The 27395-nt window shown below is 42.1% G+C and overlaps 1 protein-coding gene across 1 annotated transcript in view; it reads right to left on the minus strand.

The window, feature by feature from the left end:
• VWA3B (von Willebrand factor A domain containing 3B) overlaps positions 1–27395 on the minus strand; it is a 223810-nt gene that overhangs the window by 167847 nt on the left and 28568 nt on the right. The window contains exons 6-7 of the mRNA XM_034657268.1: positions 25077–25246; positions 20998–21113 (exon numbers count right to left, since the gene is read on the minus strand). Coding sequence (XP_034513159.1) covers positions 20998–21113; positions 25077–25246 — 286 coding nt within the window. The remainder of the gene's footprint in view (positions 1–20997; positions 21114–25076; positions 25247–27395) is intronic.

Consider the following 27395-nt stretch of genomic DNA (forward strand, 5'->3'; position numbering starts at 1 on the left):
AGCTCCATCCATTGAATTGAACTGAGTTCTAAGGAGAAGGAAGACCTCTGAGAGAGCCTCCTGCCGTCAGTAAGTTACAATCAGTGCTTCTAAATTAAATCAGAGATTAGAAACTAAGAGGCAATGCCAAGCCTGAGTGATGGGCCTGTAAACTTCAAATATCTAATTAAAGATCGGAAGTGCCTTCCAAGAACACACTTGGTTATTTTTTTCTCTCCAAGCCTAACAGCCCGAACATATCTTAAAGCAAATAAAATTTGGTTTCATAATATTTAGTTTCAGTTCATGCATTTATCTCCATCAACACACGCAAAAAAGTACAGCTTCCAAAGGTAGAATCAGCCAAATTTTTACAGCTACAGCATACTTGGACTTCAGGATAAAACTAGCTGATCTGAGCACCTTTTCTAGCACCATTTTGCCAGGAATACCAGACACAAACAAAAACACTCTCAGAAAAACAGTACCCTTTCCTATTACCTGATACTCCTTTTTACTTATTCCTTGAAAAGTCTTTCTCTTGGAGACAAGAGCCAATATGGTGGTAAGTGCAATGAACCCTGTCTGTAGTTCTGCTGTTAGGGGCTGGCCAGCGAGCAATGTGGAGGGCCCAGGGCAGGACTGCTCAGTGGGAAGGACGATGATGAATCCATCGGTGATGCCTGACATGGGTATAGGCATAAGTGAAAGATGCTGTGCTGGCCAACCCTGACCTCCTGGAGCCATGAGACGGTCCTGAGCTCGTAGCTCTTTTGGTTGTATGTATGGAACATGCTGAAGTTACAACTGTGCCCCGAGTGTCTGCAGTTTGCCTCCTCCTCTTCCTCTTCCTCCTCCACCTCCTTCTCTGGCTTGAAGTGGGAGCACAGAGCTCTGACCATGGCTGTCAGCCTGGATGCTCATTCTACCACAGGAGTGCCTTGAATTTCCGATTCGGAAGAGCTTGACATCAGAAACCATCTAAAATAAGCCCACTGTCCACATCCCCAATCGCCTAGATCCCAGGATAGCTACATCCATGCCGAAATTCTTTCCTTTCTTTAGTCTGATGCCAGGCCCTTGAGTGCCCTTTTTTCTTTAACATGATTTTCCTATTCTGTATTTACAGTTTCAGTTTAATTAAATTTTTCAAGGATAAAACAAGAAGAGAAAACCAATATCAAAGATGAGGTCCGCTCCAAACCCAAGAGATCAGAAGCCTTTTTCCCTCCTAAAAGGGAGTCCTCAAACAATGGAATAGACCCCTCACTCTAGGCCCACAGGGCTTTCACAACCTAAGGAGTAGCCAGCTCCTCACAGGATTAGGACTGTACCCCTTAAAGATATAGTCCCTGGAAAACACCTTCCCCAAAGAGCAATAACCCAGGCCCCATCCAGAACAATCTACATGAAAGCTTCTGAGAACTGAAAACTACCACATCCAATTTAAAACTATTCTTGCACCATTCAAGCTCCTCCCTGAGCCCAGTCTGACAATAGGGAAGTAGGAGAAAGTCATGCTCAGAAAAGGCCCCACAGTATAATCCTACTTTCTACTTCTAGTAAAAGAATAGGTGCTCCTGAAGGAGGCCCACCCCTAGTATCAACCTTGAAAATGGACCTTCCTCCTATCAGGATATAGTTGAACAGTACAGTATTCACTTCCTGGATCCAAATTCCAATTCTCATCCATCATTGTGAATGAAAATAAACTGGCCAGTATCATGCCTATTCTAAAAATATTCTTTATGACAGAGGTTTTTGTATCTTGTCAGATTGTTTTACTTCCTAGAACCAATGTCTACAATAAAAGCCCACTTGGAATCCCAAAAGGAAACTAACACTAATTGAATGCCAATTTTGTACTAAACATTTCCATGTGTGTTACATGTTTTAATTTTCCCAAAAGTCATATGAGGTAAAGGTTATTACCATTTTTACAACTGAGGGAACATAGTTTAGAAAGGTTAGGTAACTTGCTAAGGTCACACGAGTAGTTAGTGGCAAAACTAGGGTTTGAATCCAGGTATGATTCCAAAGTTAATTCACTTTCCAGTAGACACTTTTCCAGAGCCAAAAAAGAACCATACAAAAACAAAAGACTGGGATATCTTTTGTTACTGTTCAGCAAAAATTTACTTCCCTCCCTATCCCATTGATGTTGGACTTAGTTATGTAATTGGCTTTGGTCAATGGAATGTTAGTGGTCATGACGTGAGCAGGGCCCCTAAACATGGCTGCATGGTTTGGCTTGGCTCTTGTGCTCACATTATTCACTACAATAAGAATATATCCTGGATAGTGCTAGTTAAAAAAAGGGCAAGTCCATCGTAGATTAACCAAACTGCAGTTGACCAATAGAACCGTGATCAAGAAATAATGGCTGAAATCTTTCTAAATTTGATGGAAACTATAAACCAGCAGGTCAGAGAAGCCCAAAAAACTGCAACTACAAGATACACATCATTAGGACTGAAAAGAAATGGTGAGAGGATTCAGAAGGTAAAAGGAGACACAGAAGGGAAAAGCCAGGGAGGATGTGTGTCGGTCTTTTCTCAACCTCCAGAGGGTCAGTAGCATGAAAAGTTACACCTAATGAAGTCTGTGAGAGATGGGTAGTAGAAGGGAATAAATAGAGGAGCTGAATTTTCATCCAAGCTAATGTGGGGAAATCCAGACACAGCGCAGGCAACCTGTACAGTAAATATACAGGGCAGAATGCAAAACAAATTAATGTTGAAAGGTCATCACCAGAAAGGGAAGACTAGAACAGGAAAGGGCAATTAAGCAGGGTAGATGGGCCAGGAGCAAGTCTAAGGATCTCAGAGGGCAAGGGGAACAAAAGGATATGCCTCCTCCCATAAAAGTTCTCCCATAAAACAAACCCAGGGGAAGGTTTTAGACAGCACCTGGCCACAGAATCAGGGTTAGAGGCAATCTCCTCTTGATCCTTGAGGAGGGTAGCCACCACCATCTGCACAAGTGCTCAGCGGGGCTGACGCAGTAGGTGCCACAAACCCTAGTCCCCTTCCTGTCCTCTCTCTAAATATTCTTGACAGTCAAAGAAGATTGACCTTAAACTCTTGGGAGGTAATGTAAGAACAACTTAAAATGCCATGTGCTATTTAATATACCACCCTAAGCAGCCTCTGTCAAAACAATGGAAAAGCCTTCCAACACCTGAAGAGAACAGTCCTGGAAAAATTGAACAGGAAAAACCAGTGTGGAGGGAAATTCTTCCAAGGAATTACTGTACATACAAGAACCCAAAGCAAGCACAGAATAAAGGACTATACATGATCTATCAATTGTTGTCTTTGCAATGAAGCAAGAAAAAAGACAAAATTGCTCTCAGTCTACAACTAGTTTTTACTTTCTTAGGGGAAGAGGCTGATGTAAGAAATTACCCCAAAATCCAAAGCCTAAAAGTTGGTAAAAATCTATGCGTAATTAATTTATTTGCAGATGATTACAATGTATTTCTTAAACCCATTACGAGAAATGCAGATTCCTACAAATATCTACTTGTCCACAAGTATCAAATGTCAAAATTAGATGAAATCAGAATTTGTAGCAATGTATCTAGTTTATTCAATCTCTGCTAGTTGAAGTCGGAGCATTCTAAATGACTTTGGAAACTTTAGAGAATAATTACAGCCTTTTACATCTCTACTTGATAATGGGTAAAAATGCCGCATTATTGTTACAAAATTTTTTAAGGCTTTAATACACAGACAAACTGTAGTAAGCAAACCACTGATACAGCTCAATCTTTTGTTTTGGTTTCAAATTGTACCAGTGGACCTCCCCAAAACTGTACTAATAAACAGTGTGTGGGGAGGAGTGGAGAAAAGAAAAAAAGAGAAAGGAAAGAAGAAAAATGTTTTGGGGACAAAAAATAAAAACCTTCAAACGTCCGTGGATATTATGAGAAAACAAGTGTTCACCGAATAATGTGGCACAGAAACCAAGCATGCATGTGCTCTCCCCTCAGAAGATGCAGTTCGGCAACACAAGAAATAAAGATTTATTTGGATAATAGCAAATCCGTTTTTCACATCTACAGTAAATATACAGGGCAGAATGCAAAACAAATTAATGTTGAAAGGTCATCACCAGAAAGGGAAGACTAGAACAGGAAAGGGCAATTAAGCAGGGTAGATGGGCCAGGAGCAAGTCTAAGCCCAGGAATGCAATATATTAGAAAGGAAGCCACATACATCAGCGAAGAAAGGTAAAGGTCCATAAGTGAATGATGTGAATTCAGCTGTTAGTTATTTAAGGAAAAATCTGTTCACATCCTTACATTACACCGCACCTCAAAAACAAATCTAGAGAGCCCAAAAAGATCTTTGTTTTCGTTTTCAACTCAGGCCATTTTGGAATCACAAAGGAGCTCAGGATTTAGGGACAGGACTTGCTATGCAAATTTTAAGGGTGCATACAAATGATTGCCAAAATGAAAAGGAAAACAATAACTAGGATAAATTATCAATAAGTAATAATACTGATGAGTTAATGTCATTAATATACCAAGAGTTCGCAGGATGTGATAAGAAACACAAGACCCCAGCAAATAAATGGGCAAAAGACAAGCAGAAATTCATAAAAGAAGTTAAATACAAAAATGTCCAATTCCACTACTTATCATTACTTATGATATTAATTTCTTCATCGAGGAAATTCAAATATAAATGAGATAACTATTTTTATGCTAATGCAGTTTCCATGAAATGGGGATTCCCCATACACTGTTGATGTGAGTTACATCATCTTAAAACAGTTTTTAGAAACCAAATAAATGTGAGAGACTAACCCAAAATGTTCAAACATGGTGATCCAGTATTTTCACTAGTGGAAATCTATTCCCCAAAAAAGTCTAAAATACAGGCAGAAATATACCACACAGAAAAAGTGCTGTATTATCTCTAATAGCAAAAAAAAAAAAAAAAAAAAAAAAAAAAAAAAAAAAAAAAAAAAAAAAATCAAACTTACTCAAATGTCCAACAAGAAGCGATTTACAGAATTCTAGTATACCACTTTAATGAAGTACAAATGATCCTTGAACAACATGGGTTTGAACAATGTGGGTCCACTTACACACAGATTTTTTTTGATACAGTATAATACTGTAAACGTGTTTTCTCTTCCTTATGATATTAAAACATTTTCTTTATTCTAGCTTACTTTATACAAGAACACAGTATGTAATACATATAAAATAAGAAATAAACGTGAATCAACAGTTTTTATTATCAGTAAGGCTTCTGGTCAACAGTAGGCTATTAGTAGTTAAGTTCAGGGAAGTCAAAAGTTACATGTGCGTTTTTCACTGCTCAGGGGTTGTTACTCCTAACCCCCGTTATTCAAGGGTCAACTGTACTATGTATCTTTTAACATCACTTACAGATGTTTTGTAAGAACATAGAAAAATACTTGTTATAATATTAAGGAAAAAATGCAATATTCACAGTGGTACATAATATGATAGTGATGCTTTAATTGTTTTAAGTATACAATAAAGAAGACTGAAGGGAAATACACCAGTATGCTCAACAGTGAAAATCCCTGGGTGGCAATAATGTGTCTTTTCCTTTCTTCTCTGTATTTTCCAAATTATTTACACTATGTCTGCACAGTGCAGGACAGCAGAGTGTTTATGACAGCCTAGGCTCAGACCTCCTGCTCTGCTTCTTACCAGTCATACAACCTCAAAAAATAACCCCAAGGCTACTTCTCTTCTGAAAAACTGGAGTAATAATACCACTCACTTCACATAATTGTGAGGATTAAATGAAGCAATGTATATCATGCACTTAACAACACACACACACACACACACACACACACACACACACCAGCTTTAATCACTTTAGGAAAAGATCCATTAAAGTGACAAGAATTAACCATTAAGCAGGTTAGTACACTTCATCACTCTCATCCAATAATCAGAAGTGATATATCACGGTTTCTAAGAAATAGTGGAAGAAAAAAAGACCAAAAAAGTTATTTTTTAAAATTTACAAATTATATTCTCTTTAAAACACCAGAATTTTATGCCAACCTACTGAAAGATATTTTGGAATTTGAGAACTTGATAATAGATGGGCTAAGTGTTCAAATGATACTTTATTAATTTTATGCAAATATAGTGAGTGGCAACATAACGCATGACACATAAATGGGTGACAAGAAAAAGTGAAAGATACTGTCCACCCCACACAAAAGATGAAGACATTAGGTTTCATGTTGGTTTTACTCACTTTAATACATCTTTGAATATTCCAGACTTAGTCTTTACTTCCAGGATAAACACAACTATATAATTCAATATCTTTTCTTTTACCTAGAAATTATTTTTGGGGGTGGGGGGTGAGAACTAAAAAAGAAAACACAGGGACTCCTGGGTGGCTTAGTCGGTTAAGCGTTTACCTTCAGCTCAGGTCATGATCCCAGGGTACTGAGATCAAGCCCCACATCAGGCTCCCTGCTCAGCGGGGAGCATTCTTCTCCCTCTCCCTCTCCCTGCTGCTCCCCCTGCTTGTGCTCTCTCTCTCTGTCAAATAAATAAAATCTTAAAAAAAAGAAAAGAAAAGAAAAGAAAATACATATACCTTCTTCTGTCAAATTAGGAGATAAAAATAACATCCAGAGCAGCTGAGATGGGCAGAAGCTGTTCAGAAGAAAGCAAGAGAAAGTGGACTTGTAGTGGTCCGGAGACCTGGGTCAGGTATTAGAAAGTAGGGGGCCCACCCAAAGTCAAGGGTGAGCAACACTGGATACTGGAACCTCAATGACAAGGACTAGTAGCAAAAGTCTATTTGGTTTAGAAAGGCAAAAGAGGTAAGGCTTCACAAAGTGTCATCCAGAACAAACTTATTTGTAGGAACCTCTCTCTCTGAGCAGTAGAGAAGCCAGCCTCTGAGTTGTGAAGCACAGACCCCTGCCTACACCACCTCCCATACGACCTGACTACAGATACCTATCTTAACTCCCTTCAGTGGTGAATAATAAAAAGGAAGCTAGCACACAGCATCCAAACAAGGATACCGTAAGAAAAAAAAAAAAGCAGCAAAACTATTGAGATGAGTAATGTTCACAAAAATGTTATCAAGAACACATGAAAATTATGATCGATATTTCACCATGAGTTAAAAATTATATATGAAGCCATCATCTCCATGAAGGAAGAAAACAAAGCAGAAACACAACTCAAGAGTAAGATGGCAAGAGACAGGAAGAAATGAAATATGAAAACTCAGGAAAGAAGAAAACAAATCACAGAAGACGAAATTGGTGGAAATTCAATGAAGAAAATATACTATGGAACTCATTGTAAGAAACCAGAGAAGGTGAACACAAACAGAAGTATTTTTAAAATATTAGAGGGATTAAATAAATGAATAAAATATAAAAATAAGATATTAGAGGGGAAATGATAGATATGATAGTCAATGGAAATGTATCATACTTTACACATAAAATGAGTCCCTGAAGAAGAAACCAGCATGGTACAAAGAGAATAAACAGTCTGAATCTTGGTTCTGTCTGCTATATGGTTTGGAGAAGCTTCTTAACCACTTTGTCTTCGTTTTTTCATCACTAAAATGAACAGAATAATAGTAACTACTCCATAGGGTTGTTATAAAGATTAAGTAACTTAAAATTTGATAAGAGGCTGAAATAGTACTTGGCACATACCAAGCAATGGCTAAGTTTTCCTTAAATTTGAAAATAATAAGTAATTTATATTTTAAAATAATAATAAATAAAACAATGGAACAGAACAAATATTTAAAGATATAATTCAAGGAAACTAGCCTGAAATAGAAGTCTTAGATCTCCATATGTAAAGGGCACACTGTATACCAGGGAATATCAACTACAGCAGTCAACACTGAGATATATCTTAGGACTTAAGGGGCTTTGGAGCAAAATGGCTGAATAAGATGTCCCTCGATCTTATCCCCACCAATAACCAACATGCATCAATCCACAGACAAAAGTACCTACATGGGAGCTTTGGGATCCAGGTAAGAGATTGTGAAACGCTGGTGTAGTCCGAGACTGAGAAGAGCCATTTTGAGAAGACAGGACAGCACCAATGCTGCTAATTTGCTGAACATGGTCCTGGATACCAAAACAGAAACAGCTCTATACCCGCTGAGGACTCAGCTACAGCCTCATTTGATTTGGTCCTGTCATCAGCACCATATGTCCATATGCCCAAGGACCAGGAGTCATGCAGAGTAGCAGGTAATAGACACACTGACCTTGATCCTGGCTATGGACCCTGAAGTAGCCCATGAACTGGTTCCAGTCCCTATTGGCCATGGTCCAGAAGCCCCTGGAGGTAAACCCACCAAACTCAGTTAGTAGATTCTAAAAAAAGCCCTATAACTGGGCTCCAGCCCATCCCAGTCATGATGCATAGTCTTGCCGGCACAAGGACTGTGCAGAAGACAATCCAGTCTGCACCCCCAGGGATCCTGAAAGGGCCTTATACTAGGCTCCAGTCCTCTTCCAGTGAGAGTCTGCAAGCAGGCCTGCTGACTCAGTGACCAGGAAGGAGCCACTTGTGTCTGGACCCTTGGAGATCCAGAAAGGGCTCTATACTCAGCTCCAGACCCTTCATAACCAGTATGCTAGCCGCCCTGAGGGTCTAGAGTCCCAGCAGGAGATACTCCAGTCTGAAAAGAGTCCTATACTAGGCTCCAGGCCCTCCCAACTGCAGTCTGTAAATAGTCATGCTGACACAGGGACCCAGCAGGAGATACTCCCAGCTGTGCCCCAGAGATCCTGAAGGGCCCTATATTTGGCTCCAACCACATCACAGCTGCAGGCCTGGCAGACCTGCCGGCCCAGAAAACCAGTAGAAGACACTCCTGTCTTCACTTCAGAAGATCCTGAAAGAGCCCTATACTTGGCTCTAGCTCCTCCGCCATGGTCTAGGGCTAGTCCTGCCCATGCTGGGACTCATCCAGTGACCAGGCAGCAGTCCTCACAGAGACCTGGTGGGAGCCACACCTACCATGCATCTAGTAATAGGTGCATTGTCTAAGGATCCAATTGTGGATCCTGAAGAGGATCCTTGTCCCAGCGTCACCCTACTAAACAAGGTACTGGACACAGTTCTATTCACCCAGGGACCAGAGAGGATCCATATACACCTGCTAATTGTGGAACCCACTAAAGTTCCAGCAATAATCTTATAACTGGCTCTAACCCAGTATGACTGTGATTCTGGAGGTAATCCCATCAGACAAGGGAATAGATAGAGGTTTGTACCTATGGAAACCAGTCTATAATGACTGGAAGAGATGTCTGCTTCTTTGACTACAGATATCATTACAAAGCTACATGGATCATAAAGAATCAGGCAAATATGACACCACCAAAGGAAACTAATAATATTCCAATAACCAACCCCAAAGAAATGGAGATCTGTGAAATATGTGACAAAGAATCCAAAATTATCATCTTAAAGAAATTCAGTGAAATGCATAAGAACATAGACAAACCAATGAAATCAGGAAAATAATGTGTGAACAAAATGAAAAGTTTAATAAAGAAACAGAACCCATAAAAAAGAGCCAAAACAGAATTCTCCAAAAAAGAATACAATGATGGAACTGAAAATTCAAGAGAGCTTCAATAATAGACTTGATCATGCAGAAGAATCATCAAACTCAAAGACAGATCATTTGATACTAACCAGCTAGAGGAACAAAAAGAAAAAAGAATAAGAAAGGGTGAAGGAAGTCTACATGAATTATGGGACACCATCAAGCAAAGAAATATTCACACCATGGGAGGCCCAGAAGGAAAAGAGAAAGGGGCAGAAAAATAATTTAAAAAAATAACAGCTGAAAACTTCCCAAATCTAGGGAGAGAAATGGATATAAGGTACAAGAAGCTCAAAGGACCCCAGGCTAGATCAACCCAAAGAAGATTACTCTGACGCATGTTATAATAAAAATGTAGAAACTCAGAGACAAGGAGGGAATTTTGAAAGCTGCAAGAGAAAAATGATTTGTCATATACAAGGGAACCTTGTAAAGCTATTAGCAGATTTTTCTGTGGAAACCTTGCAGTCCAGGAGGAAGTGGAATAATATATTCAAAGTGCTGAAAGAAAACACTGTCAACCAAGCATACTATATCCAGGAAAACTGTCCTTCAGAAATGCAGGAGAGATAAAGACATTCCTAGACAAATGAAAGCTAAGGAAATCCATCACCACTAGACCAGACTTGCAGAAATGTTAAAGGGAGTTCTTCAAGTTGAAATGAAAGGACACTAAGTACCAATACAAAAACATATAAAAGTATGAAACTCACTGGTAAAGGTAAATATTTAATTAAATTCATAATGTTGTAATAGTGTGATGGTGGTATGTAAATGACTTCTATCTCTAGTATAAAAGTTAAAAATATATTAAAAATAACTACAACGACATTAATTTATCATAGATGCACAATATAAAAAGATGTAAAGTTTGACATCAATAGCATAAAATGTGGGGAGAGAAGTAAAAGTGTAGAGTTTTTGTATGCAATTAAAGGTAACTTGTTATCAGCTTAAAAGAGACTGTGATATCTGCAAGACGTTTTATGTAAACCTCATGGTAACCACAAAAAATACTTATAGTAGTTACACAAAAGACAAAGATAAAGGAATTAAAGCACACTACTACAAATAATAATCACAAAGGAAGACAGTAAGAGAGGAACAAAGGAACAAAGAAAGTTTTAAAAGTCAGAAAACAATTAACAGCAATAGTAAGTCCTTACCTATGGATAATTATACTAAACATAAAAGGACTAAATCATTCAATCAAAAGACACAAAGCAGCTGAATAGATTCTTTAAAAAACACAAAATCTAACAACATGTTGCCTATAAGAGACTCACTTTAGCTTTAAGGACATATATAGGTTGAAAGTGAAGGGATGGGAAAAGACATTCCATGCAAATGGTAACCAAAAGAAAGCAGGAGTGGCTATAGTTTTATCAGATAAAATAGACTTTTAATCAAAATTGGTCACGAGAGACAAAGAAGGTCACTATATAATGATAAAGGGATCGATTCATCAAAAGGATATAACAATTGTAAATATGTATGCATCCAACACTGGAGTACCTAAATATTTAAAGCAAATATTAACAGAACTGAAGGAAGAAACAGATAACAATGCAATAACAGGACTACAGTATCTCACACTGAGCAATGGATAGATCACCCAGACAGAACATCAATAAGGAAACACTGGACTTGACCTGTATCTTGGACCAACTAGAGCTAATGTAATTATTGATAGATAAGGACTCACTAACTTACTAATGGGAGAAAACTGGAAAATTACCAAATGTGTGGAAATTAAACAACACACTCCTGACCAACCAATGAGTCAAAGAAGAAGTCAAAGGGAAACCAAAAAAAATATCTTGAAAGAAATGAAAATGGAAATACGTATCAATCTATGGGGTGCAGCAAAAGCTAGGCAAAGAGAGAAATTAATAGCAACAACGCCTATATTAAAGGGAGGGAGATCACAAATGAACAACCTAAATTTATACCTCAAGTAATGAGAAAGAACTAAGCCCAAATTTAGCAGAAGTAACAAAGATTAGAGCAAAACTAGATGAATGGAGACCATAAAAATAGAAAAGATGAACAAAACTTAGAGCAGGTTTTTTGAAATGATAAACAAAATTGATAAACCTTTAGCTAGACTAAGATAAAAAGAATAAAATCAAAAATGAAAAAAAAGTTACAATTGGCACAACAGAAATACAAAGGATTATAAGAGACTAAAATGAACACCAACAAACTGGATAATGGATAAATTCCTAGAAACATACAACCTACCAAAACCAAATCATGAAGAAATAGAAATTCCAAAAAGAGACCAATAATAAGTAAGAAGGCTGAATCAGTAATCAAAAATCTCTCAATCTAGACAAGCCCAGGACTAGATGGTTTCACTGGTGAATTTTATCAAACATGAAAGAATTAATACCAGCCCTTCTCAAACTCTTCCAGAAAGGTGAAGAGAACAGAACACACCAAAATTCATTTTACAAGGCTAGCATTACCCTAATACCAAAGCCAGATAAGGACACTACAAGAAAATTACAAGTCAGTTTCTCTGATGAATACAAATGCAAAAATTCTCAACAAAATACTACCAAACCGAATTCAACAGCACATTAAAAGGATCATACACCCTGACCAAACAAGATTTTTCCCTGGAATGCAAGGGTGGTTCAACAGATACAAATCAAAGTGATACACCATGTTAACAGAACAAAGGATAAAAACTTATATATTCTCTCAATACATGCAGAAAATGCATTTGACAAAATTCAAAATTCTTTCAAGAAAAATAACTATGAAATGAGCTCTCAACAAATTGGGCATATCAGGAACATACCTCAACATTAAAGGACACATACAACAAACCCACAGCTAGCATCAAGCACAACAATAAAAAGTTGAAAGCTTTCTCACCAAGATCAGGAAGAAGACAAGAACTCCTACTCTTACCACTCACATTCAACAAAGTATTGGAAATCTTAGCCAGAGCCATCAGGCCAAAAAAAAAAAAAAAAAAAAAGGACATCCAAATCAGAAAGGAATAAAATTGCCTCTGTTTGCAGATGATATAATCTTATATATAGAAAACCCTAAAGACCCCACGAAAAAACTATTAGAACTAATAAATTCAGTAAACTTCACAGGATACAAAATCAACATACAAAAATCAGTTGCATTTCTATACCCCAACAACAACCAGAGAAATTTAAAAAAATCTCCATCAAAAATAATAAAACGCATAGCAATAAATTTAACCAAGGTGAAATCCCTATCTTGAAGAGGTATCTGCACCCCCAAATTCAGTGCAGCATTATTCACAACAGCCAAAACATGGAAACAACCTAAGTGTCCAGCAATGGATGAATGGATAAAGATGAAAGATGTAGCTAGACACACAGATGAAATACATACACTAATGAAATATTACTCAGTCATGACAAAGAAGGAAATCCTGTCATTTGCAACGACACTGATGGACCTTGAAGACATTACAGTAAGTGAAATAAGATAAATCATGATCTCCCTTACACGTGGAATCTTAAAAAAAAAAAAAAGAAATACATAGAAACAGACAGTAGAATGGTGGTTGCCGGTAGCTTGCTGGGGGAAATAAGTAAGTTCTGGGTATCTACTGTGCAGATAGTGACTGTAGTTAACAACACTGTATTATATACTTGGAAGTCGGTGAGAAAGTAAATCTTAAATGTTCTCACCACAAAAAAGAAAAATAGAAATGGTAATTATGTAAGGTGATAGAGGCATTAACTAATCTTACTATGATAATCATTTTGTAATACATATATGTATCAAATCATCATATTGTATACCTTAAACTTACACAATGTCATATGTCAATTAAAGCTCAATAAAGCTGGGAATAAAAACGATCATTTGCACAACCTGGTAAAAAGATAAAGTCAGAAAAGAAAAAAAAAATCAAGCTAGCTTCAGGTTTCTCCTCAGTGGCATGCAACATGAGAAGACACCGGGACACAAGCCATAGGCAACACTCAAGGGGGAAAGAGTGAGCCAAGAGCTTTCTCTCCAGCCAAGCTGTCGTTTAAGCATGAAGATCTAGAAAGAACATTTCAAAACCCTGGGAATATTGTTCTTGTGATTATTCCTTGAGGAAACTATTAGAACTTCAGCCAATCAAGAGATGCCTTAGAAAACCAAAGCAAATGGACTATAAGTGAGAAATGAATCTATTTAATAATAGAAGTAAAACTAAAACAAACATGAGAATTAGCATATCAGAAGAAAATAAAAACTTAGTCTTTAAGCTACTTACCTAGTGGTAAGAATAGCAGGGTAACCAACAGGAGGATGATGGTTAGGCATAATAGCACCCATAATTTATTGACCTATCAACTATGCACCTATCACTATGACCTATCAACTATGTACCAGGTGCTGTATAAAACACTGTGTGTGAGGTACCTGGGTGGCACAGTTGGTTGGGCCTCTGACTCTTGATTTCGGCTCAGGTCACGATCTCAGGGTTGTGAGATGGAGCCCCACGTAGGGCTCCACACTCAGTGCAGAGTCAGCTTAATTGGCTTTAGACTCTCTCTCCCTCTTCCCCTCCCCCCCAAATAAATAAATATATCTTTTTTAAAAAAAATAAAACACTGTGTGGTATATACACACCCACACGATGTACACATACATACATATATATGTAACACATACATTCACACACACATATATATATTCCTAACAACCCACAGGCAAACACCATTATCCTCATTCATAAATAAGAAAGCTAAAGCTCAGATTGGTTAGGTACCTTAACCAAGATCACACAGCCAAGTGATAAATCCAGACTCAGGTCTGACTCCAAAGCCAGGCTCTTGATTCTACTTCATTTGAGTTCCTAGAACATAGGATAGTACCTTATTCTGCTTCCTCATCATTTAACACAGACAATATAATAGAACAGTAACAATCTATCATTCCCATTTTATAGATGAGGAACAGGAGGCAGAAAGGTTAAATACCTTGCCTAAAGTTACAAAGCTATTTAAGTGACAGGGCCAGCCAGTGTGGCTGAGAGCAGTGCTAGGCAACAGCCACATGATGTGTGCCACCAATATAATTTCAAATTTTCTAGTAGCCACATTTTAGAAAGTAAAAGAAATAAGTGAACTTAACTTTTACCCAATATATTCATATTATCATCTCAACATATCTATATTAAAAACTATCTGCTGTTTTACATTTTTTCCATACTAAGTTTTTGAAATCCAGTGCGTAATTTATACTTACAGCACATACAAAATTGGACTCAACACATTTCAAGTGTTCAGTAGCCACATGAGGCCAGTGGCTTCTGTACTACACAGAGAAACTCTAGACCTACACGTGCCACCAACTTAATACCATACAAACTCTCCATTTTCCATTCTGTTACTTTACAAAATTTTAAAAAAAAAGTAAACAGTTATAATATCTCAGTGGTTTTCACCTCTACAGAAAAGCCATCCTAGGGTTAGAGTTTCACCTTCATAGAAAGTCACATTTATGTATGTCAGTGGATCATACTGTGTGATGGTGATCTGTTCTCCTTGTATTTTCTGTTCCCCACCCTCCTTCCACATTCAAGCAGATATCAGGGACATTGCAAATCTGCCCCACAGGAGGCAGGGCAGAAAGACAAAGCAGCAGGCAAGACATTTCTGGCTTTTTCTTTTGAAGCCTAAACCCCTAGAAGAGGCCTTAGGGTTTACAGAGCAGGTAGCTTTGAAGAAGCAAGAGGGAGTTGAGAGGAGAGGAGTTGTCGCAGATGAGGAGATTCTCCCTAGTTTGGGGGAGAAGAGGAGAGGATCTCGGGAGAAGATGGGAACTGGTTCCACATCTCTGCAGCACCTTGGGAGGAAGGCACATAGTGAATCCAGTGGGGTAGGGCAGGGTGTCCTCAAAAGACTCCCACATCAGAAGCCCAGCAGCAGATAACTGGTTGACCAGGAGCAGCCATAAGACAGGGACCATGAGTATTTATGGGGCAATTTGGGGGAACAGATGTCCGATGACTACAGCCCCACCTGAAGGGTTTTTAGCACTCCCTGGGGCCTACAAAACTTGGGAAAATCTCAGGAGGAGAATTCTGAGATAAACTGAGGTTAATATCCTACCAATCTGCTAGGATAGAAGGGCCCTGGAATCAAAAATTAAACTGAATTCGAGAAATCAAAGAATATGACCAACCTTGCTTTTGTGACCAGACATTCATATCTGACATTAGGGGCCTCATGTGAGTGCACAGTGTCCCCTACACAAGCATTACACTGGAGCCAATTCATGTCTAGTCGATGATTCTAACCATTGGAAACTGATGTGCAGAGAAGGTGCGGCTTCTTGGAAGTCACTACAGACTTGGGGAACACCAGTGGCCTGAGATGAAACTGAGTTTCAAAGAATACCAAAGAATACTTTTAAGTCCTAGTCGGATACAAAGTAATCAGCAGAAAGACCACTTGGAGTTTGCTTAGACTTATTAGTTTCCCAGACTCCCTGAGAATGCCCAGAAACAGGGACATGGAAGATAAGATTATTTTTCCAGCCTCTATTTTAGACTCTGAAGAAAGAACTATTTCGGCAGCACCAGCTAAAGCCCTACCAGCCAGGGCAGATGAAACCTGTTATTGTGGTCAAGCGTAGGCTGCCATCTTTAGAGGATTAGGAAGCTAAAGTGCACAGATTCCTTACGAGCCAGCCACCAACACGAGGAAACCCTGCTACCTGCCCATCCAATTCACACCTTAACCTCCCATTGAAGAGGTGGCCTGGGACACCTGCCAGGAGAATGTGGGGAAGGGGGAAGCCTGGCGCAGGGAAGAACAGTGAAAGTATTGCCCAGTCCTAGAGAGGAATCTTTTCTTTAAAAAAAAAAAAAGCCAAGAGTTCAGGGAAGCTCAAATGCCTTTGATATATTTTGCTTATGGATGAGATGAATATTTCATGATGTACAAAGACCATGAAGAGAACTCATACTCATTAACTGAGAGGGAAGTCAAGCTGCAGGGGGCTGGGTGGCTCAGAATTGCTCCGGAAGGTAACATCACTCTGGCCCCACAGTAATTAGGCTCTGTTGGCACCCCTTCTCCTTCCCAGCAGGTAGTCAAGCCCAGAACAAAGAGAGAAAGAGGCAAGGACACCTACATGGAGAGAAACATGGGAGAGGAGAGTGCTGGCTGCTCTATGCCCACTGAGTGTAAACATGAGCAGGGACCCAGCCAACTCTGGGCAGAAAGCCAAGCGGAAGGACGGCTGTGAGGATGGAAAGCATAGAACTACAGTTTCAGGTCAGCATCACTTGCCAGATTAAATCTCCTGCAATCCCTAAACCTAAACCAAAGCTCCTGTTCTCTACAACGAGGAGAGCCCATCCGAGGGTGATGGAGCATGCCTGGATGGGATGGAGCCTGGGCTGACAGGAAGCGGAATTTCTAAGGCAGAAAGTCATCCCCGGAAGTGAAAGGTAAGAAGTCTACCCAGTGCCCAGGTTCCCACACCCAACTTCTGGGAGCCTGGGGTTATGACCCAGTGACCCAGCCAGCCCAATGCTACCAATGTCCCGAGAGCCCAATGCCGGCCACTGACCTAGTCCTACCCTCTTGCAAGTGACAAACCATTCCTTTGTTGAAAAATGGAGATTTGCTTCAGGAAATGCGGGTGGCTGAGGTCATGTCATGACCTTCGCAATATCACTATTGCACCCTACACACACACACACAAACACACACACACACAAACACACACACACACACACACGCTCTTTCCCTTTGTCATTACTCCGTGCTTGCTGGGTTCAGGGGATGTCCACAGCAGGGGAAAAACAGTCTGTACAATTCCCCCTAATGTGTGAGAAAATGGGAATGAAGTAATGAAAAAAGATTATGAAAATTAAACTGATCTATCTTACATACCAGAGTATGTGAAGAGAGATTCTTGCCTGCCCTGGTTTCTGAACACTTCCCAAACCACCACTAAAAGATGCCATTCTTGCACTGGGTGTTATACGCAACTAATGAAGCATCAAACTTTACATCGGAATCTGGGGATGTACTGTATGGTGATTAACACAATATAATAAAATAAAATTAAAAAAAAATAAAAAAAAATAAAAGATGCCATTCTGTCGGTGACTCATAGGCCACAAGCAGATGCCTCATAAGCAGCCTGAGAGAAGAGAGGGAGAGGAGGGTCAGGAAGGAGTCCTCAGAAAGGTAATATGCAGAGGGGACAGAAAAACCCAAGCAAAGGCAGTGAGAGAAGCATCTTTGAGAGCTCAACTGAGAGTGTTGCTCTAAGAAGGCAGCAAACATTTAGACTGGGCTAGAAAGTAGGGGCCCTATGCAGAAGTGAGGTTACAACGTGGGGCAGGACCGAGCGAGCGCTACCATGCCTGATCAATATAAAACTTCAGCAAGAGTTATGAATGTACTCCCTAAATATTTAAATTTAAAATAATGTCATTTCAATATAACTATGTTTCAATTCTTTGATATTTTCAACAACTTTAATAACCCCAGAACAATCATTAAAAATAATAAATTAAAATGTGTACAGAGGCATACATTTTTCCCTTTACATCAGGCTCCAATATGACTTAACACATCATCATTGCTGGAGCCTGTCTTTATTTAAAATTGTGACATTTTGATCACCATGGATTTTTTTTTGGCATTAATTTTGAACTTTTAAAACATTGCACTGTATATTACAGTGTTTAAACACACGACAAGATGCTCAAGATCACTGATCATTAGGAAAATGCAAATCAAAACCACAATGAGATACCACCTCACACGTGTGAGGATGGCTAGTGACCAAAACCAAAAAGGAAACAAAAAAACAAAAAACCAGAAAACAATGAACGTTGGAGATGATGTGCAGAACCTGTGCACTGTCAGTGGGACATAACACAGAGAAGCCACTGTGGAAAACAAAGTGGAGATTCCTCAAAAATTAAAAATAGAATTACCAGATATTCCACTTTAGGGTCTCTATTCCAAGAACTGAAAGCACGGTCTCAGAGAGATATTTGTACACGCACGTTCACAGAGACACCACACACAATAGCCAAAAGGTAGGAGCAACCCAAGTGTCCACTGGTGGATAAATGGATAAACAAAATAGGGTCTATATATATACCAGAGTATCATTCAGTCTTCAAAAGGAAGGAAATTCTGACACACGCTCCAACATGGATGAGCCTGGAGGACATACGCTAAGTAAAATAAGTCAGACACAAAATGACTTATACGAGGTATCTAAAGTAGTCCAATTCAGAGACAGGCAGCAGAATGGTCGATGCCACGAGCTGGGGGAGGGGAGAATGGGGACTTGTTGTTTTAATGGGTGCGGAGTGTCAGTTTTGCAGTTGAGAAGAGTTCTGCAGAGTTCACAGCAGTGAACATACTTAGCACTACCGAACTGCACACTTAAAAATAGCTGAGGTGGTAAATTTTACTTTACATATATTGTACTACAATTCGTTAACTGACTATTTATCTTGACTACAGTTTTTCTGCCTTGGGGTAGTGCATGGGGTAACGGGAAGTCATACTCTGAAAGCCTCTGAGCAGTGTCCCCTCTAACTCTTCACTTGACAGTCTCTCCTTTCCATGCAACAAGAGGCACAAAGAATTCCTGGCCAGGTGTTCCCGAGGGGGCGGCCTCCCTCCCCGGCCCAGAGAGGGGCCCGAGCAAACACATACTGGCAAATGCTTGACCCTGACAGTGGGAAATGGGGAATGGGAATTGAGCCAGAAGGACGGATCATCTGCCTCCGAGGCCTTGGGTCGGGTTGGAAACCACACATTTTTCCAAACCAGAATAGTCTGTCAAGGATTTCTGGGCAGTTTTTGAGTGGGAGAAATGCAATGTTGGCATTTCTGGGACACCGTGATGGATAAAGGAGACAAGACTGTGTGTTTAGGATTTGGGCTCTCTCCTCAAATTCAGAACGTGGGATTACTGAAATGCCATAAGAACGGCAGGCCATGCTCTGAGCGCTTCAGACTAAGAAAATGTTTTAATCTATAATTTAATCTGTATGAGTCACAGGGTTGGGAAGATGGTAGATGCTGACAACGTAAACTATGCAGCCAGATCGGTTTCCCTTTATAACTAAGTTGCCAAGGAACACATAAGCCAAAACTGAACCCCTCACATTCTTTACCCTGATTGAAACATTGCCCTCCAGGCTTAATCTTGTAAATTACTTTCACTAGGCCTGGCATACTTCCTGAATTAATTGTTTTTGTTAGATTAGCATTAACCTTGCTTAACAATTGACATTCTTTTCAAATTCTCTGGGGATAGCCACTTCGCCATCAGAACAAAGGCGTAGGTTACCTAAAGCAGTGCCACTAGTGAGCTCTAGCAGAACCTCTCCCCTGCTCGCATAGGGGCGCTGAGAATCTGAATCCACAAAGTGTGTGTCAGGGACAGGCTTTGTGACTCCACCTCCTGCTTTTGTCTCCACCTGGCCCCCTAGCCTCTTAATGCAACCGCCTACCCCTCAGGCCCTGTGCCCTTCTCCCGGGAGCCTCTGCAGCACCATCGTGTGAACAGAGGAACCGGTCAAGCAGATGTATCCTGCAGCTTCTTCCCTTCACCCAAAGAGCAGTTCTTGCCTTATACTGAAGCTAGAGGTCTCTGTCAATAACTAAAAATGAGTAGGAGGGTAGAGGCGGGGATGGGCTCTCTCAGACCTCTAGCTGGGTCACGCCACAACATCTCACACGGGAACATGAGCCTCCTTCCCCGCTTTTCTCAGCAGGGTTCACTCGGTGTCTTTGGCACTTTGCAATTTCATCAGCCCCAAAGAAACTCCCACCTCTTGGTTTTCTGAGTAACCTTCTAGCACTGTTTTTTTCTGAACCTACTTCTCACTGATTTGATGACCTCATCCTCTATGCCTGTTAAACTCTCTGATCACACCCTCTGAATAAAAGGGGAGGTTCACTCTGCCTCCACAGAGGTTCCTGTGGGGCCCTGGCCCTCACAAGAGGCAGGTCAATCCCACACATGAATCTATAAGCATCGCTGTCACTGACAGGCAGGGCAGCAGAAAACCCACAGATGTGTTGGCACCCTCGCTACAGCATCAGCTAATGTGGGCAGCTCAGCGGCTCTGCCTTCCCAGGAACTAAGTCCAGCACTGACACATCGGGGCCACGTCTCCAGAAGGTCCTCAAGTTCGTTCAGCACACATAACTTAGGCCACTTCCCTGAGTGGTAATAAACGTATGCTTGTTGCCAGGCTGACAAATTCACCAGTAATACCATGAACTGCCCCTGGACCATATAAATAATGAAAAAGATACCATTAATCCCTACCTAGTGCTTGATTTCCTAAAGATATAGAAAACCATGCTGCGGTGGCGTGTGTGTTTTGGATCCCAGGTACCTGGAGGGCGTTTTCCTTTCAGTTTCCTTAAATTCCAAGTAATTACACTGTCACCATCCTTTCCGGCAAATGCGGGAATCTCCACACACTCTGTTCTCTCTGCAAATGCATGGAATCTGAAACAGGAAAAGATTTGCAACATGAGGCTAGTAGTGCTGTTTGTACATGTCTGTTCATTCTCCCAAGACCGTGAACTTGTTCTGCTGTGGTGCCAAGCATCTTAGATGTTTCGTGGCTTTTCCCTGTACCTGGTCCGTTCCCCCAAAACAAAAGACAGGGAGGCAAAAGAGAAGAGAGAACTGTGCATGCTGTTGGGATTTTAATGCATGACGCTTCTCTTCTCTTACAGGGTAATTAACTCAACCAAACGGTATGTATTGACCCTAGAACGATGATAACTTCTGCTTTATATGCATCCTCCTGTTCCCGGGGTCCAATCATGTCAACACAGTGTTGACAAGCCAACAGTCGAACGAGGCCCGCACAGTGCCCACGGCACTGCGGGTTCAGTGTTGAAAGCTGGTGACAACAGGCACCATTGACTCATCTGCCAATTGCCGAAGGGCTTCAGTCAACTTTAACTCAGCAAACAGGCACTTCTCCAGAAATTAAGCAGAAGCACAAATGCAAAGAATTCTTGTGTGGACAAGTTTTTAGGGCCCAACCCCTCAAAATGTGGTCCCCGGAGCAGCAGCAGCACCTGGGAGCTGGGGAGGGATGCACATTCGTGGGCCCTCCCTGGAGCCGCTGAGGCAGTTACTGCACTCTAACAAGACCCCTGGGGGATTCACGAAGCACTGGTGTGCTCTACAAAACGATGGGCTAGGCACCCCCTTGACAGCAATTATCTGCAATCCACAGTCAGTGATAGCAGGAAACTTCTTTCCGATTACCAGATCATCTCTGGGTAATGCTCTTCTGGCCCTGTAAGAGTTCCACCTCTGCCTGTTCTTCGGCACGAAGAGAATCCTGAACCAGGGGTTGGGATGGACAGACGGATGCACACATGGTAGGAGAGGTGTGGGGGCTTCCCCCGGGCCATGGAAAGCCTCAGTCCTATATTTCTAGAGGGTTTCGGGTGAGACTGAAACAATGATGATGGCAATCAACAAGCTGGCCTTGTCCATGAGGCCAACGGACCCTCAAGCTGCCACGCCAGCCTCCCACAGGTGCTTCCACCAGAGCAGAGAGGGCCAGCTTCCTTTGTCCTGTGACCTCCTTACAAAGCAGAGGGGGAATGGCTGAGGTTTGTCCTGCCAGGTCCCACACCCTGAGTGCCAAGGCCTTTGGTGCCCAGGACTTTCTACACTCTGATCTGTTCTCCAGATAGAAAAGAGAACAGATTAGAAAAGTCGGACATTTCCTCTGGCGAATATAACCTCATTATGCAGAAAGCAAAACATGCTTTGCAGGTTGGTGGCTCTGTTCAGACCCACCGAGGCACAGGGGAACCAACGACCCGGCGTCCCTGCAAGCTAAGCAGCTCAGGGCATGGCCTTTAGAGTTCTGTGATGACTGCCCTTCAGCTGAGGCTCAACGGCCAAGGCTGTGCGGACGCCGACCAAGAGACCTGGGGATCTGGCCAGGGCAGAGCAGGCAGGAGCACCACCCGTGGCCCTTGCGAGGGCCAGAGCAGGGACTGAAAAGCATGTCTATATTTCGTCCTCTTCTGCAGAACTCACACTCAATGGTACATGGCCTAAAAGTCAGGAGGTGAACTGCAGCTTCTCCCATGGTAAGTTATGCCCTAACCTCTCACCTGCCCAGAGAAAGTGCCCCCATGTGAATTAAGCGGAGGACCAGCAAGACAGGTGGGCCTGCTGGTTGCCTTTTACTGTCTCCAGGGGCAAAAGTAGGACAGCGAGCGCCCCTGTATTTGGGGGGATTTAGGAACCCAGAATTGAAGCCAAACACCTAACGTTAAAAGATTTCAAAGTGATTTAATTGTAGCCAGAGCAGTGGTCTTCAGAATCACGAGGGGTCCTGTTAAGAATGAATGTTCTTGGCCCTCCCTAGGGCCCAGAAAATCAGGATCTCTGGGGCTGTGGCCAAGACACTTGCATTTTAATCAAACTTCCTAGGCAGCTCTTAGGCAATGTGAGTGATTAAATGCATATTCCCAGGATCCCCTCTATTTTTTTTAAGATTTTATTTATTTATTTGACAGAGAGACAGCAAGAGAGGGAACACAAGTAGGGGGAGTGGGAGAGGGAGAAGTGGGCGTCCCACTGAGCAGGGAGCCCGATGTGGGACTTGATCCTAGGACCCTTGGATCATGACCTGATCCCCTCTATTATGTAGAATCAGCCTGTAAGTTGAAGCCCCGGACCTCTGAATTAGTAACAAGCTCCCCAGGCAAAGGTGATGAGCAATTAAATTTGGGAACACATGTTCAAGGGCAGGAATTGTACCCATTTCAGACAGGCTAACTGAGGCAAGGACTCAGTCATTCTCCTTATAACCACGTAAGAAGCTGATCTCTCTCCATAAGGGACCTAAACCTATCCACACAGACAAGGGGGTGGGTATGTTTTAAAATGTAGATTCGGTTATTATTCAGCTATCATGAGGCCACCAGATCAGTTTAACTGCCACTGAAAATACAGTTTGCTACTCACAGTTCCTGCTATAGAATGTATTGTGGTCCCCACCACCCAAATTCATATGTTGAAGCCTTAACCCCCAACGTAACCATATTTGGCCATATGTGGAGATAGAGCCTTTAGGAGTTAATTAAGGTTAAATGAGGTCATAAGGCTAGGGCCCTGATCCAATGGAATTAGTACCTCTTTTTTTTTTTTTAAGATTTTATCTTTGGTTTTTTTTTTTTTTAAGATTTTATTTATTTATTTTTCAGAGAGAGAGAGAGAAAGAGAAAGAGCACAAGCAGCGGGAGTGGCAGGCAGAGGGAGAAGCAGGCTCCTCGCCAAGAAGGAGCCTGACTCACGCCTTGATCCCAGGACCCCAGGATCATGACCTGAGCAGAAGACAGACACTCAACCGACTGAGCCACCCAGGCATCCCTTAAAGATTTATTTTAGAGAAAGAGCATATGCACAAGCAGAGAGGGGGACAGAAGAAGAGAGAGAGACTCTCAAGTAGTCAAGCAGACTCCCCGCTGAGCGCAGAGCCCCATGGGGCGACTCACTCTCTCCACCCTGAGATCATGACTTGAGCAGAAATCAGGAGTCAGATGCTTAACCAACTGAGCCACCCAGGGGCCCCGGGATTAGTATCTTTTTAAGAAGATATACCAGAGAACTTATAGGCATCCTTGTGCTTTCTCTCTCTCTCTCTCTCTCTCTCTCTCTCTCCTCCTTCATCCCTCCTTCACTCCCTCCCATGAGAGGCTATAGTTAAGAAGGCAGCCCAGAAAAGAACTCTCACCAGAAACTGAATCGGCCAGCACCTTGATCTTGGACTTCCCAAGCCTCCAGAAGTGTAAGAAATAAATTTCTGTCATCTAAGCCATCCAGTCTGTGGTATCTGCTATGGAGACCCAAACTGACTACTAATATAGTTCTTAAGAGGAGGGGGCATACCACACAGGGACGAACCAGGGCTGGTCAGGAGGCATGAGGGAATGAGGGGAAAACGTGGACCAGAGTCTTTACTGTGGATTCTGCAGGATGGAATGGGTGAGGCAGAGCAGGCAGGTTTAGGATGGGCTTGTTGAATCATTTCAGTGGGTTCTGTGGTGAGGAGCTGCCCCAAGTTGTCCAGTCCTCAGCCCTGGCATGACCAGTGCAGGGGAATAGTGGTCCTGGGCATGAGTGCCTGCTGGCAACAGAGCGGGCTCTGGATCCGTTAGCTTGCCTGTGAAAGGTGCACTCCTGGCTGAGTCATCTAAGCTCTCTAGGAATTAGCTAGCCTTGGAGGGAGCAGTCTCTCCAGGGTCAGCAAGGACCCCTGATGTCAAACCATTGGAATTGCAGAAAATAACAAAGCAAGATGAATACAGGGTATAGAAGAAAGACCGCTGGAAAGAGGAGAGCACAGGCTGGTTTGGAAAAGCACTGCTGATCTTGCAGAAGCAGGCTGCTCACACACGGTCACTCAAGAGCACATTTTCTGCCTACCTGCTGTGGGTCTTGGCACTCAGATCCTTTAAGAAAGCTATAGTGCCTTCTCCTCTGGCATTGAAGGACACTGTGCAGACAGGACACGGGATCTCCAAAGCCCTCTGAAGGAGGAGCCCCTTGGTTTGCTCAGAAACATCTCCCACCACAAAGTAGTAAATGGATTCAATCTGCAAGACAATAGTACCTACAGTTTATCTCCCTGACATGCACTAGCCTTGTACATACTCGCTGGCAATATACTTTCTACAAAACTGCCTTTGGGCGTGGGGCGCAGCAAGAAAAGCAGCGCTGCTCCAAGTTTTGTGAGGACATTTGGGGCCAAAGTCAGGAAGTGAGATATTCAAGGCCTGGTGTCAAGAAGGTCTATTGGCAGGGCTGAGTCTCAGGACTTACATGGGAAGTAAAGGATTGGCCAATGTGGAAAACAGCTTCCACTAAGTCCATGGATACATAAGACAGGTCAGGAGTGGCTGCTGTCAACATGAAGGAAGTGTTGGCGCAGCCACTGTGGGCAGGAAGCTTATTAACCATTTCCCATGGTGCTGCCGGAATTCTACAATACAAACGCATCTATCCTCAGTCTGAAGCAGAAGAGGGGGAAGGAGGGCATATTTCCACTCAGTTCACGCTCTGCTCTCGTCTCACAGGGAAGATGAGACTGTCCTGACTTCACGCGGCAGGTCATGAGCCAAGTCCACACACTGGGCCTTGACTCTCGCCCCCATGCCAGGCAGTGAGGAGAACAGGAGAACAAACAAACCCATGTCAGGAGCCCCACCACACACACACCCCAACCTTTAACCAGGGATCTAGGAGATGCACACCTGAGCCAGGTAGGAGACCATCCCAGAGTGCTCCCTGCTTAGAGACACATAAAATCCACCCAAGGGGGGCCCGTGACCACAGTCCCACCCCCGCCTCAACCACACTGCTCTTGCTCTTTCCAGGCATTCTGCCTTCCACGGTGTTTGACTTCCCTGCCACTAACGAGTTCTGTGAACTTGAGCAAATGGTATAAGTTCAGTTTCTTCACATAAAACGGGAGGTAATGCAATGTACCTCATGGCTGCGTTTAAACAAGATGACTTACACTTATGCATGCATATATCTCAGAAAGTTAAAACCCAGAGAGAGCCAGGATTCATGTCATCGGCCCCTTAATACACCCTAATTGATTGTTTCCACAGAAAACTGGGGAAGAATCCCCAGAGAATGCATTGGGCTTGAAGGGATGAAGAGGTATCACCATCCCCTTAGGACTCATGAGCCTGTCTCTGCTCTAAACACAAACCCCTGCTAGCTGAAGGTAAACAGTCAGGTACCTCAGTTTGACCTCAAACCTGGGCCTTATACCCACCTGAGGCAGGGAGAAGAGGACTTATGGTCAGCTCCCCAGCTGGCTGGGCCACCCTGTCTGCAGCAGCTGGGGCCAACTGTGCCCAAAGAGGCAGTGGGAGCAGAGGGCCCCTGATGCCAGTGAGGCCACAGCCACAGTGGGAACTGAGAGCAGCCTAGTCCAGTGACAGCCTTCTTCCCATGGGGCTCAAAAAGGCCCACCTCACCTCCATGACTCTTTCTCTCAGGCCTTTCAAACCCGCTCCCTGATTTTAAAAAGGACTCAACGGGAAGTAAAGACTGAGCAATGTTGTATACCTCTCAGCCAGTTACCAAGAGGCAGAAAACAAATCATAAAATGGGCAGAAGATATGAACAGACACTTTTCCAATGAAGACATACAAATGGCTAACAGACACGAAAAAATGTTCAAAATCATTAGCCATCAGGGAAATTCAAATCAAAACCACACTGAGATACCACCTTATGCCAATTAGAATGGCAAAAATTGACAAGGCAGGAAACAACAATCATTGGAGAGGATGTGGAGAAAGGGGGTCCCTCCTACACTGTTGGTGGGAATACAAGTTGGTACAGCCACTCTGGAAAACAGTGTGGAGGTCCCTTAAAAAGTTAAAAATTGAACTACCCTATGACCCAGCCATTGCACTACTGGGTGTTTACCCCAAAGATACAGACGTAGTAAAGAGAAGGGCCATATGCACCCCAATGTTCATAGCTGCATTGTCCACAATAGCCAAATCATGGAAGGAGCCGAGATGCCCTTCAACAGATGACTGGATTAAGAAGCTGTGGTCCATATATACAATGGAATATTACTCAGCTATCAGAAAGAACGAATTCTCAACATTTGCTGCAACATGGACGGCACTGGAGGAGATAATGCTAAGTGAAATAAGTCAAGCAGAGAAAGACAATTATCATATGATTTCTCTCATCTATGGAACATAAGAACTAGGA

The sequence above is a fragment of the Ailuropoda melanoleuca genome, chromosome 4 (assembly GCF_002007445.2).
Source record: "Ailuropoda melanoleuca isolate Jingjing chromosome 4, ASM200744v2, whole genome shotgun sequence".
Classification (NCBI taxonomy): Eukaryota; Metazoa; Chordata; class Mammalia; order Carnivora; family Ursidae; genus Ailuropoda; species Ailuropoda melanoleuca.